General features: G+C 40.5%; 1 protein-coding gene across 2 annotated transcripts in view; it reads left to right on the plus strand.

Moving 5' to 3' along the window:
• Window positions 1-12,867, plus strand: part of PCGF6 (polycomb group ring finger 6) — a 168,364-nt gene that overhangs the window by 52,804 nt on the left and 102,693 nt on the right. For both annotated transcript variants that reach the window (XM_069239480.1, XM_069239481.1), the window contains exon 6: window positions 693-801. In XM_069239480.1, coding sequence (XP_069095581.1) covers window positions 693-801 — 109 coding nt within the window. The remainder of the gene's footprint in view (window positions 1-692; window positions 802-12,867) is intronic.

Below are 12,867 nucleotides of genomic sequence, written 5' to 3' on the forward strand. Positions count from 1 at the left end.
GACAGAGCACGTCAGCACAGCACTGCTTCTCTGTTGTGACTGAAAGCAGAAATCACAGCTGCAGGAGGTAGAAGGAAAGCAGGAAATGTGGTGAGGGTTGGTTAAGGATGGCACGTAAGGTTTTTGTCTTTCACTTTTGGGTCAGGGATGATATGCCATGTTACATATGGCTCCCCCATTACTCCTCTGCCCTACGTAACAGTTGAAAGCTGTGAAAAATGATTTCGGGAGCCAAACAAAACATAAAACGATAGATGGGTAAAATATGAATTACGGGGATGTTTTTTACCTCAGGGTTCTGAATGACATCATAGATGACTCGAACTTCACTCTTGTTGTCTTTTTAATGTCACTCAAAACCCCTTGGTGAAAAATATCCCCATAATTCACTGTTACTCATTTATTTATAATTCTATATGTAACTTTTGTGGCTTCCTGTTTGAACACATTTCCATAACTGTTGTTGAAAGCTTATGGACTTTTAGTAAAAGTAAAATATATTTCACAAGGTGCATTGTCCCCTGTTAAATCACTGGCATGTGCTTTTCAGCTATATATTCCATTTGAGAAGTAAAACAAGATTGACTTGGCTTCAAATAGTTATGTATGATATAGTATTAATAATCATGCCAGATGTCACTCTGATGCAGCAAAGATAAATGCCACCATAAACTATCATTTTTTCTCTACAGAAGCAACACAACCCATCTCAGTGCGCAGAAAAAAGGCCAGAAAAACCTTGAGTGCTGTTTTCCAACTTCCACCAGAACTTGATGTATCGCTTCTACTAGAGTTTATTGGGTAGGTGAAGCACATATCCTCTGGCTAATAGGGAGCTTGAATACTGACATTCATCTTAGCTTTAATCTGAGTGCTTCTGGCTCACAGGAGATTTTACTATAGCCTCTTTGAAAAAGTTAAATTAGACTTCCAAAGAGATGTGTGGATATTTTCTTTGATTATTTGCACATTTTAGTAATGTTGACGCATTAATTAATTCACTGTACCACATAATCTGAGGTTCAGTTCTATATGAATGTACACTATAGCAATTGCTGTACATATTGTATGACAAATGTATGGCTACAATTGGCTAAAAATTTCAAATGGAGGTTGTGGCTTCAGACAAAGCTTTTTACTGTTTAGGTCTTGCCTACAGACCAGTTCCAGTTTTAACTGTATGTCGTTGAAGATCTATTGGGTACAGTACCAGTACTTAGAATGGGGTTGGGTCATCATTTGTTGGATTTCTAGTCAATCACACATGCTTGCTTTTTATTTGATGGCTTTACTTCCTGTTGTGTTTGCCCCTCCCTTGGTGCACAGCTTCTTTACTGTCCTTCTTTGGGTTTTGCCTACAGTGTGCTTAAGCAAAAGCTATTGTCAACAAAAGCTATTGTGACAAAAAAAAAGATTAAAGAAGGGCTTAAAGCCCACCTCATACGTAACATTACTTACCATTGCTTGGCGCCAACATTGCTGTCAATTCCTTGCTTCTCGTTAGTTAGGGCCTCCTGCTGCTTATACTTTCTCTTCTTCCTCTTTGGCCGTCCCTAGAGCATGTACAAAGTTCAGTTTCCTTTCTTTACAGCTATTGTCCTTATATTGGTCACCACTTGTAGAAGTTATTTTATTTTTATTTTTTAAACCTGGCACTCCTTAGGAATGCATGTGTTTGCAGACCCTCTATACACACCCTCCACGCTTTGTAATTGCCTATTTAGTTTTTTTTGTTTGTTTTTTTTTACAGTTTTTTCAATATAGCACAAACTCACCCCAAAGGTATTGGAGTTCTGCATTGTTCTTTTCAACCCGCTGTCCTTGCCACAATTTTTTTCCACCTATCTCCCTCTTGCTGCTTTTTTTTTCTTTTTTTCAGAAGGTTTATATAGCACACTCTCGACCTGAAGGTATTTGAGCGCTTTGCACAAACAATATTTACTTTACACAAGGACTCATTCCTTCACATTTTTTAGGCACAGGGAGATAACTAGATTTGCCCTGAATCTGAATGTTGATTCGATGCAGAATCTCAAATCTGGTTGTCCAGTTCTGGCTGTAACACCACATCCCCCTTAAAAAACATCAACAAAGCTAAATAGCTTGCGCAGAGCTGTTCCGCTTTGTTAATGTTTTTTAAAGATGTTGTTTAGAGTAAACAAAAAAAGCTCTATGACACTGTCAATGCAATAGTGCTTTGTTTTTATTAGCTTTCAGTCATGCTTGCGCTGCTGTGAATCATCTTTGAAAAAAACATTGACAATGCTGATAGGTGTTGCATAGGCGGAACCTATTGGCTTTGGCAATGATTGTCTTGGAAGACGTCCATGTCTCATATAAGGGAACCACTTTTTATCATTTTTTTTTTTGAGCACTCCATGTGGCCGCATGTAGGTTCTTGCTCTCTCCCCATATGCTGCTTGCACCTTGCATCCTCACCCACTACCCTCTTTGTATTTCACTGTAACCCTCCCAGCCGGACCTTAGTAGCACAGGAACAGGTATTTTTTTCCGTGGTGGTACTAAGATGCTGACTTTAAAGTGTTGGTTTTCTTTCATCTCCTGTCTAAAACATGTTGCATGAAAGCTCAGGCCATGGCACAGAATGCAGCATTTATGGCACTGGAGCGAAGGGCAGGCTTCTGCATTAACTCAGCCTCTCTTTGAAGCTAAAGAGTGACTTGAAACATCTCTTTTCCTGGGGCCCCAAAATTTCTCCCTGCGGGAACCAAGTGACTGGAGCATTTGTTCCAGCTCTTAGTCATCTGGATAGTATAAGCAAACATTTATTTTTATATCCTGCCATTTCATCAGACAGCTCTATTCAGTACCTACAACTTTGTTATTTTTAGCCGGGTACAGATTGGAAATGTATACATAATTTGGCGTATGCCTATAACAAGGTGTTCTGCGAAAAGAATGAAAGTCCTCATCCTCCCTGAGGTGGCATGCTGCATCACCATCATAGGGGCCCTCCTTTCACTGCTATCAGGAAATGTGGTCAAGTGGGCTACAACCCTCTCTGAAACGGGGGAGCAGATGATTTCATCAGGAGGCTGTCCTATTAAATCATAGGAGTTGATTTGGTTTGCAGAAGATAGAGAGGGTTGTGGGATAAAACTACATCTTGGTGGACCTAAGCAAAAGTTTTATTCTTGTCCCAAAAGAATAGAGGTTAAAGAAGAGGTGTATAGTTTAACTCAATTTGTAGGAGTTCAGCATGTTTCCGCCTGTAAAAATCCTAAAGCAGTGTAAAGAAATTCGTCAGGACCATGCAAAATTAATTCTGCTAACATAATTAATGATATTGGTAGTACTTATTCACTGGAAGCTGGACCTTTAGTAGAAAAGACTATGAAATTAAATAATAGTCAATGTAACTAGCATCCCTCAAGGCAAATCAAAAGTGGCAACTTGCTGGGATTGAAAGAATCATATATGTTGTGACACTTTGTGTTTGTGTAACAGTGAACACTGCTTACACACTTAAAGAGGTGAAAGAATAATTGAAGCACACAAAAAGCAAAGCTTTCCCAGTCAGTGTAGGGTCTCAGGCCTCAGCTCAGCTCTTCTGGAGAAGACATGGAATCATTTAAATATCGGGATGTAGAATTCAGTAGAAAACGTAACTGTACAACACATATTCAAACTACCCTTGAAAAAGCAGAGTCTTTGGAAAATGCTATTGCGAGACTGGTCAGGAAACATGGACATTGATTTTCTAACCACATTGATAAGGTTTTCTTAGCAAAGGTTGGAAGTCAAATCGTCTGTGGTGCAGGACTCTGGGGACTAAATAAGAGTACTTGCCTTTTCAGTCACTTTGAGAGGAAATTCTGGAAGTCGATCTTAAACCTCCCTAAAGGATTTCCCACTGCCATTTTGTAATCTGGAGGGGGCAACGCCTCAATCGAAAATAAATGCCTGATGCCCCCAATGAAATATGACCTGAAAAGATTTAAATAATGTTAAAATAATCTGGTCGACTGGGCCATGGAACAAACATTTTAAGTTGAATAGGAAGTCCACTTTCACAGTACTCTGGCTCTAAGAAAGATAGATTTAACTTGCCATTGTCTCAATGTGTTCAAAGAGGCAAATAAACTTAATGGTGACCAAACAATGCATGCACCTAGCAAAAGAGCGGAGGACTGGTGCACTTGATAGTCTGTCCCATGCCCAACACAGGAGGGTATTTAATCCTTCACCATGTGCACAACAGTATTTAATACTACAGGCAAATGAGAGAGAGGGAGGAGGCTGTTTGTCCTGGCGAGGGGAGGGTGTGTTCTGCTAAACTAAATCCTAAACATGAGAAATGCTGCAATCTCCTCTATATGCCTTTTTGGTGCTATAGAAGACTTGAGACATTTCTTACAGTACTGCCCCATTTGCTGCACAATAAGACGAGTAATATTAGCATGTTGCTCCAAAACAAAACAGACGAGCTGGAGGAACAAATCTTTTTCCTCCTAAGTGACCTGACTGGGATGTTTATGAGACAAAACTGGGCCAGCCCCACCACCCCCGGTCCTGAAACATATACTATTCAAGTCCATGGATAGATATATTCTGATGAAGACTGCAAGATTGTGTGTGGTCCCAAGAAAGAACTTTTTATTTTTTTATTGTTTATCTTTCCTACCTTTTTAAATATATGAATTTTGATCTCTTTATTAAAATTCTTATAAGGTGGTGAATTTATTTATATGGTTTTTCCGTGATTTTTATATGTATTTTATGAGGTGTTCTTCGTGAAAGGCAGTCTTGCTTTGCATGTGGGATGAAAACACTGTTAATAAATTTAAATTATTCTGGATGAGACAAAGGCAAAACTATGGCCAGGAACAGTAGAGAAATAGGATCTGTGCCTAATTTGTAGGCAGTATTGATGAAAATATAGAATCCTCAATTTAAAAATAATAGGAAAACAGTCATACATCTTAATTGTTGGATTTCGCTAAATGGTACCCATAACAATCAGCGAAAGGTTATTGGTGTTATCTTTGAGTGTAGCAAAGCACACTGGGGTGCCGGAGCTACCCGTTTTGATAACCACTACCAAAATAGCCGCGTCTGGCTGAGGAGATAGGTTGTCTAGTCTAGACCTGCTTCTAAAAGAAAAGGCGCACAATTTTGGATTAACGTCACCCATGTGTTAGCCAAACAAAAGAGGCTCATGGATGTTGCAGGGTCAGTGGTCTGCAACAAGACCAGAGGGAATTCTTGAGCCTTCAAGGTGGTGTTATTTATTGAGGCCTGCTCAATTATAAAAGGTGGATAGCTCCCAGAGGCTAATGGAAGTAGTAGTTTCCGCGATCATAATATGTACTCTGGTGCAAGGATTAATACCTTGTCTAAAGAATGCAGAATTGTAAAAAGAAAAATATTCCCACGGTAACAATGAAAAGAGGTGAGACAGCAGTGGATGAGATTAATGAAACTGGGTCACAATCTCATTGCAAGAGCTAGTATGTGCTGATAGATATGAGGTTAGCTAGAGATCCTATCAAATCCAGCGAAATTGTATCCCAAGGTTGGGATGAGACGTGTGTGTGGCATGAAACATCCTATTTGTGAAATGAGTATGAGAAAAATTCTAATAAAATCCAAACGCCATCAAGAGACTGCCGAAGTGTAGGACTAATTAAGGTCCGCACAAGTGTGTCAACAACATCAATGTGAAAAATGGGTGTAGGAGTAATGGGTACAAGCCCAGGAGTATTATGGCAGTATCTCCCAGGTCAAATCAACTTAATGTTTGCCCGTATATTCAAAGGGTAAGAGGGGTTAAAGTTGGGGTCTTAGATATATCATAATGACACCCATAGAATATTGTCATTTAGTCCTTTCGTATGAGTACCTAGTGTGAAGACTCAGCATTGTTCTTTGAGCAGGAAGCAGTTGCTCTGATAATGAGTGTGAAAAGCTGGTCTAGATTTCTCAGTGAAGGTCCATCTAATGCCAATTTCATTTTGATTCAGTTGCCGAAAATGAGCAGTCGTCTTGGTTGTTGAACATTTTCATCTGATTATACTTCTATTCTCCATGTTGCGAAGTTTGACTTTGCTTGTGGGCATTCCAATATAACATAAACCACAAGGACAGGTGATAAAGTATGTTACCCCCTCACAATGACAGTTTGTGTTCTGTTGTAGTGTTCATGATGGGTTATGGTCAAGGTCAAATTGTGAGTTATGTTTGTTGAACCAACACACGTCAGAGTGGCCGTAAGGGAAGTGTGCTGTGGTTTTTGGGAGTGACCATAGGGTTGTCTGTGCCGTATTCAAAGTATCCAGAGGTCTCGTGTGGACAAGTATCCCCTCAAGTCGCAGCTGTTTTGAAGGCAAACAGGACTAGAGCTGTTCTCACAGATGAGGTTTAAGTAGGTCAAAACCAGTGTGGAGTTCCCTTTATTCACATCATGAGGGGACCTAGTCTTGTATGTTCCTATTGGAGCACGATCAAGACAGATATGCATAAGGCAGTTCAAGGACTTTAATGGTACAGTGGGTGAAAAACAATGGCCTGGAATACAGCCTGAACGATTGCCAGTGGCTGATCCTACCATCACCTTGGTGAAGTATACTTTCTGAAAATTCTGGATAAAATATGGTAAGCCTAAACCTTACAAACATTACTGCTCTTTAAACATTTTCCCCAACAGCTTTCTCAAGCACACCCTCTTCTTCCTGGCAACCACAGCAGACTACAACTGGTGTCCACTTTCTCATCCTCCCACTGAAAGGCACCATTGTTAGCCACACAAGAACTACGATCTGCAAAAGCAAAATACTTTGTGTTGTCATACACCAACCTATCCTTTTTTAAGCAAATAAAGAGATGCTGTGATCAAACTTCTGGATGACTTGAAGACGCTGCACTATTCATGCAGACATAGCTGCCAAGGTTTCAGATTGCTTATGTGTGAGATTTTCATACTTTCAGTGCACTTAGGAGTGCCATCCAGCGACTAATGTGTGACACTTAAAAGTGACACTTTCTTGCAAGCACAATCAATCAGTGAATTCCAGGGAAACACATAAATATCAGAAAGTCACCCATTTGAGCAATGGGAAACTCTGAGAAGATCGACTTGACCGACCAGGCTGTGAGGTACCAGTGGCGAAACTCTCAGCTGCTAATTAATCAATATAACACTGACAGTCCAAGTCAGCTGAGCCCAACACCCAGTGGCACCTGCCTGAGGTGGGCCATGAGCTACAGGCTCGGGCTGTAAATTAAATACTCAACAATATCATTAGTGAATTTGAAAATCATGATTCACACAGACCTGAGTGGGCCGCGGCGACAAGTCTTGCAGCATGCACCAGAGGCAGTTATATCTCTTGATCCTGGCTCTGCGATGATTGTGCAATCTGTCACCGGCCAAGGAATGCCGTTGCGCATGGTGAGGCACCATGTTACTGTGGCCGGCCAACGAATGCCATTGCGCATGGTGAGGCACTATGTTACTGTGGCATGGCAGGCAGCGGTAGTAACTAAAGAAACTTAAGTGTCGCTTGCTAAGCTGCACTCCGTCGACTTCACTTGTCAACAAATAGACACAACACTGACAGTTGCAGTCATGTGGCACCATGTTACGTAAATGCTACCCCAGCTGACCTGGGCTGAGCCTCAGCAACAAAGCTGTGATATGGAATTCTGCAACTGAGCCCCCAGGCCGCTGCGGCCAACACTCCTAACCAGACATTTGTGATAAAAATTTACATTTCTGCAGAGTGTGACTGTTCAGTAGTGCATTCACACACTCCAGCGCAGTGCGGTGTCCATGCTGTTTGCTCAATCATGAGTACTTGGGCAGCACTCCTGTCCTGCTTTGTCTGTCTACCTCAGAACTGGTGGTGTCAAGGAGGAAGCATAATTAAATGACTTTGAATTTTAGTATGGTGATGCGTACCACCACACTAAAATGTGTTAGTCTCACCCCGATGCATGGTATTTGGTAGGGCTGCGCAAACATTTCATGACCGTAGTCACCTATTACACATTAAACATTGCAGACAGCACCACCACTTCAAAGGTTTCAAGCAGTGCATCAGTATAATCCTTGTATCACAAATTCCTGTTGCGTAAGTTATGACTTCGGTGTAACTCTACAAAGTGTGCTTTCCCACCCATGGATGAACTCTGTTCAGTGCACCAGCAAATTGTGTGAAAGACAGATTATTGTAGCCCCTCATAACACTGCTCAATGTGTAACTGACATAGAAGCATTCCTGTTGGGTTACTAACAACCTCATGAAAAAGGATCAGTGGCACAGTGGAAACAGCTACAAACTTTAGTTCGTTATTCACTATATCACACACACTCTACTAAGAAGAATGAGCAATTTGAAGTTAAAAGTATTTATTACTACAGAACAATCTTTTCTCAGTAAACCTAAAACCACTACACAGAATAATGTTAAAACAGCAAAACGAGAATAGAATGCACATTTCTGATATTGTTAAAATGTCATTAAAAATGTCATCTAGAACCCGGCACCCTAATATCTGCTTCTGTGTGCTATTTTAAGAGAACATGGAAGGCAGAGCAACTTGCAGTCTAGAATTTCTTAGTGAGAAGAGATATGTTGCATACCTTGCTGACAGAATAAGCTCTCTTTATCAGCGGAGGCGTGAAGTCCATGTTCCCCGCAAAAGGCAAACATACGCTGTGGTAGCAGTCACTCAGTCTTCCTTGGGGACTCAGCGTTGTCAGCTTCAGGCAAGATGTAGCATCTCTGAAGTGTGCTGGTAATAGGTGAGACCATCTGTGCATAATCTCAGGCGATACTCTGGACTAAGGACCTCTCCTGACTACTGGCCAAGTGGTCCTCCTTGTATACTATATGTTATCAGAGATTGGAATTCCTGACATATGTTTAAGAATGTCTGACCTAGATTACATGCACCAAGGTATGTGTCCTAGACGTTTTGTTATGAATATACAAAGTAAAAGGGCGTCAAATCAGACTATACTATTTTGGTTATATATCTGTATGTGTTCTTAATCAATCTTGACATGCTGGAAAGTAGACTTTTGACCCAGACAAATGTCGCATTGATGGTTGTATCTGTGTTATCGATAGAAGGGCTTGACACTTTCACAGTTCTTAGAAATATAAGGTCAGGCAACATCTAATAGTAAACATGACATTGATTCTGCACATATTGGGAAAGATGCTGACTTCTGCAGTTTGAGAGAGGTAAGAATGCAGCCTCCGTTAGTCAAGATGGAGTCAATGCCTATATAAGATGGAGTTGCACCTTAGGGACTTTACATTATTCCCACTCAATTAACAAGTTCAACTCCTCTTAATTTTTCGCCCAGAAAATATACAGAATCAGTCATCACACCAGTAGCACCAAGAAAGCCACCATCGTCCCTCTCACCATCAACCCGAGTGACGTACAGGTGTGGACCATCATCAAAATGCATGTAAAATAGGGATTGTTGATCTATTAACAAACTTCAAAGCCCCACGTATGAAAATGAACATTCACACTTCTCGTCAACCCGATAGGTACATACCTGCCACTAATGCTCGACCGATTCTGTTTGCTACTGTGAATTAAACTCATCTGACCTGATAGCCACCCCAAGATTTGATAAAAATGTATGTCTTGGACCACCTATAAAGCACAAGTGAAGCCTTCAATATGGAGTGAGTATGCCGTAGTCGGATGTGGAAATGAGAATAACAAACAATTCTTAATATCCATATAAATTAGTCTAAAAAATTAATTACAAAATTGTCATGGACATGCTAGCTACCCCAAAAACGTGCTGGCTCCCAATCACGTTGATTCATTGTTTTCTACTTTGCTGGAAGTGAATTCACAGGTGAAAAACAAACTCTGTGCCTAACAAGAAAGTATCCCCCATGAAAATATGACACAAGAAAGCTCAATTTTTCACATTCATGCTTTTTTATTACTATCACTTAACATTTTGTATCTTCCCTTACCTTTTATATCGCAGTTTGAGGATTTATTTATTTTTCTGCCATATGGATAGGCCACCTGTGAAAAGTTATTGAAAAAAATAAATACAGAGCTAATTTAAAAACAATTCCTTTTGAGTATGGGTGGGTCTTTATGGGCTACCTCTAATTTCTGTATGATCTTATTGCAATATACCTTTGTTTAAGTTGATTGCAAGTGTATGTTGTGCAACTTTAGCCTAGCAAAATTGCTGACCATAACTGCCTTACAATGCCTTGCTCAGCAAAAGGCCTTAACATTGCACCAGCAGGGTGTGTGGCAGCCGAGCTGTTTTGAAAACTGGGTATATCCATGTACTTTTTTTGATGTAGCACATTTGTTGTGTCAAGGTGGATGCATCCAAACAGTTTAATTTGTTTTAATTTATAAAGACATACTTTGGATAGCTTTTTATACATGTGATTGAAATTAAAATGTACAAAACAATAATCCTGTTGAATGTAGTTAGTAAAGATTATTATTGTGTCACTATATGAAGATTTGTGACGGAAGAGGTTTTCCCATCTTCATAGAAGATGTCAAAGCAAATTTTGTCCGGTAGAAAAATAACAGTCAATACACAGTCATGGTATGAAAATCATAGCAAAGTTTATTTGCTAGAACCTATAGGCGGAAGACTTCTCACAGTAACACACTGTGGACCTCTTCAAAAACATCGAATCATCAGATGCTTTTTATAAAGTTTAACGCTCGTTAGTTTACATTACAAGCACTATTTCACAAGCTACGAAAAGCTGCAAGACATACAATTGACAGTAAAAGTAATTATTCTTTAAGGGAAAACAAGCTTATCAGTAATAGTAATTTAGGATATGACGCCTCCAAAAGAGCCTCCTTGTCTCAATTTCAAAGTCCCTGTCTAGGGCACATTGTATTTCATGTGTAGAATCCTAACCCCTCTAAAAGTCACATTCCAGCTTCGTAGAGTAAGAAGCTATAATTCTGTAACACATGTCCCTTTTATTTTCTCAAACATCCTAAAGAAATTCCATTTACAATCAATTCTATCTCAAAGCTTCAAAGATTTAGTGATTTGCGACTGCTCAAAGCTGAGATAACACTGTCCCTACACCACATCTGCATTTATAATTAAAAAACAGAAGACTTTTAGCTCAAGAGGTCATACAGAGGAATGTATGCGTGTTTAAAGAAAGCAGCCTTTAAACAATATCCTAAATGCAATTGCCAAATGCTTGGACAATGGTCCAGTTTCTCATGTTAATTTTATTTTGCTTTCACAAATAGGAAATCTAAACTTTATTAAATTCTATGAAGCACATATTATATTCCTTTGTTGACTGTTCCTTACAGCAGCAGACGTATGCGATGACATAATTTCTTTGAATTACACAAGGCCTATAAAGTAAACACTCCAGAAGCATACACTCTCTCTCATTGCCAACTGTGAGGACAGTACTGCATCCAGTGTCAACAGGAAACTCTGAGAACAATGGAAGTCGGAAAGGGACAGACATCCCAAGCTCTCATAAAAGATATGACCGACAAAAGCAAACTTAGAAGGAAAGAGCAGAATTCAGACATCCAGGTGACAGAACAAAACAGTGAAGAAAAGGTAGAGCAGTGTATCAAAAAGGCACCTTCTTAGACCAATACTTTTCATGAGGCAACAGACCAAGGATCTTTTCCTAGGGTAATAACATTGAAGAGGGGAAAATGGGCCACAATCGCAGAGCTGTACATGTAGATTGTCCTATAGGAGAGGCCCTTAAGGAAAAGAGATGAGAGGTAATTGACCAGTGAGGAAGAAGACTACGTAGGAGAATCCAAATTCCATCCCAGGCCCCAAGAAATCCAGACCTTCCAGGCACAATTGTAGGTTTGCCAAGTGCCCGGAGCCCAGAACTCATTGACTAGTTCAACAGCAACTGCTGAAAGATTTGGCCATCTTGAGGATCCCCCAAATGTCCCACACTAGGAGATGTAGATGGCCCTGGGCCATAAGGTTGTGGGTTCGGCCCTCTGGATCTATAAGAAGAGAGCTGAAACTGGGGAGAAGGTCAGGAACATCTGTAGTTAGTTTCAGCATAAATGATATCCAAGCCTGAGAAGGCCAGTGTGGACTTACCAAGATCACATCTTGCAAGGAGGAGGATGACCAGAAAGGAGACCAATCCATGAGAAAGGTGTCCAGATTCAGAACCCAGCTCACAAAAAAGGGAAGTTGGCCATTAAACAAGGTAGCAAAAAACTCCAAGTCCAGAGGACCCCAGAGGAGAGAGATGTGAAGAAAAATATCCAATCCAGCGTCCACTCACTGGAATCCCAGAAGTGCCTGGAAAACCGATCTGCTGAGATGTTGGAGAGTTCTGGAAGGTACTTCTTCACCACAGAGAGATTGTTGTGAAGGCACTGTCCCTGAAGGTACTTGTAGATATCTGCCGTAGGTTTGAATCTTCCATCCCCAAACTTGGTGACATACTGGGCTGCAGATGATGGATCGACCATTCTTAGCAGGATTCATCAATGAGACTTGTGCTTAATGAAACTTTTGAGGGCAAAGGTGCTTTCCAGAGTTCCAGGGTGTTAATATGCAAATTATTCTCAGATAGAGACCACAAACAATTGGTGGAGCTGTCACACCAGCCAAATCTACTTGCCATCTAATTAACAATCTCATCTGGAGAGGCGCAGAAGGTGGGCCTGCCATTCCAAGTCTTCCATATTAAGGAGCCATCACTAAAGCTCTGCACAAAACTGGTCTGAATGAATGGAATGAGATGTTAGTAGTGGCAGCCCTAATGATGGAGGTGGGTTTTCAGTGTTGTAGGGCTGATTAATGAGGAGGAGACAGAAATCTAGCTTGAATCAAGGCTGTTAACAGGCTGATCATGTGTG

Source organism: Pleurodeles waltl, chromosome 6, assembly GCF_031143425.1.
Source record: "Pleurodeles waltl isolate 20211129_DDA chromosome 6, aPleWal1.hap1.20221129, whole genome shotgun sequence".
In the NCBI taxonomy this organism is placed as follows: domain Eukaryota; kingdom Metazoa; phylum Chordata; class Amphibia; order Caudata; family Salamandridae; genus Pleurodeles; species Pleurodeles waltl.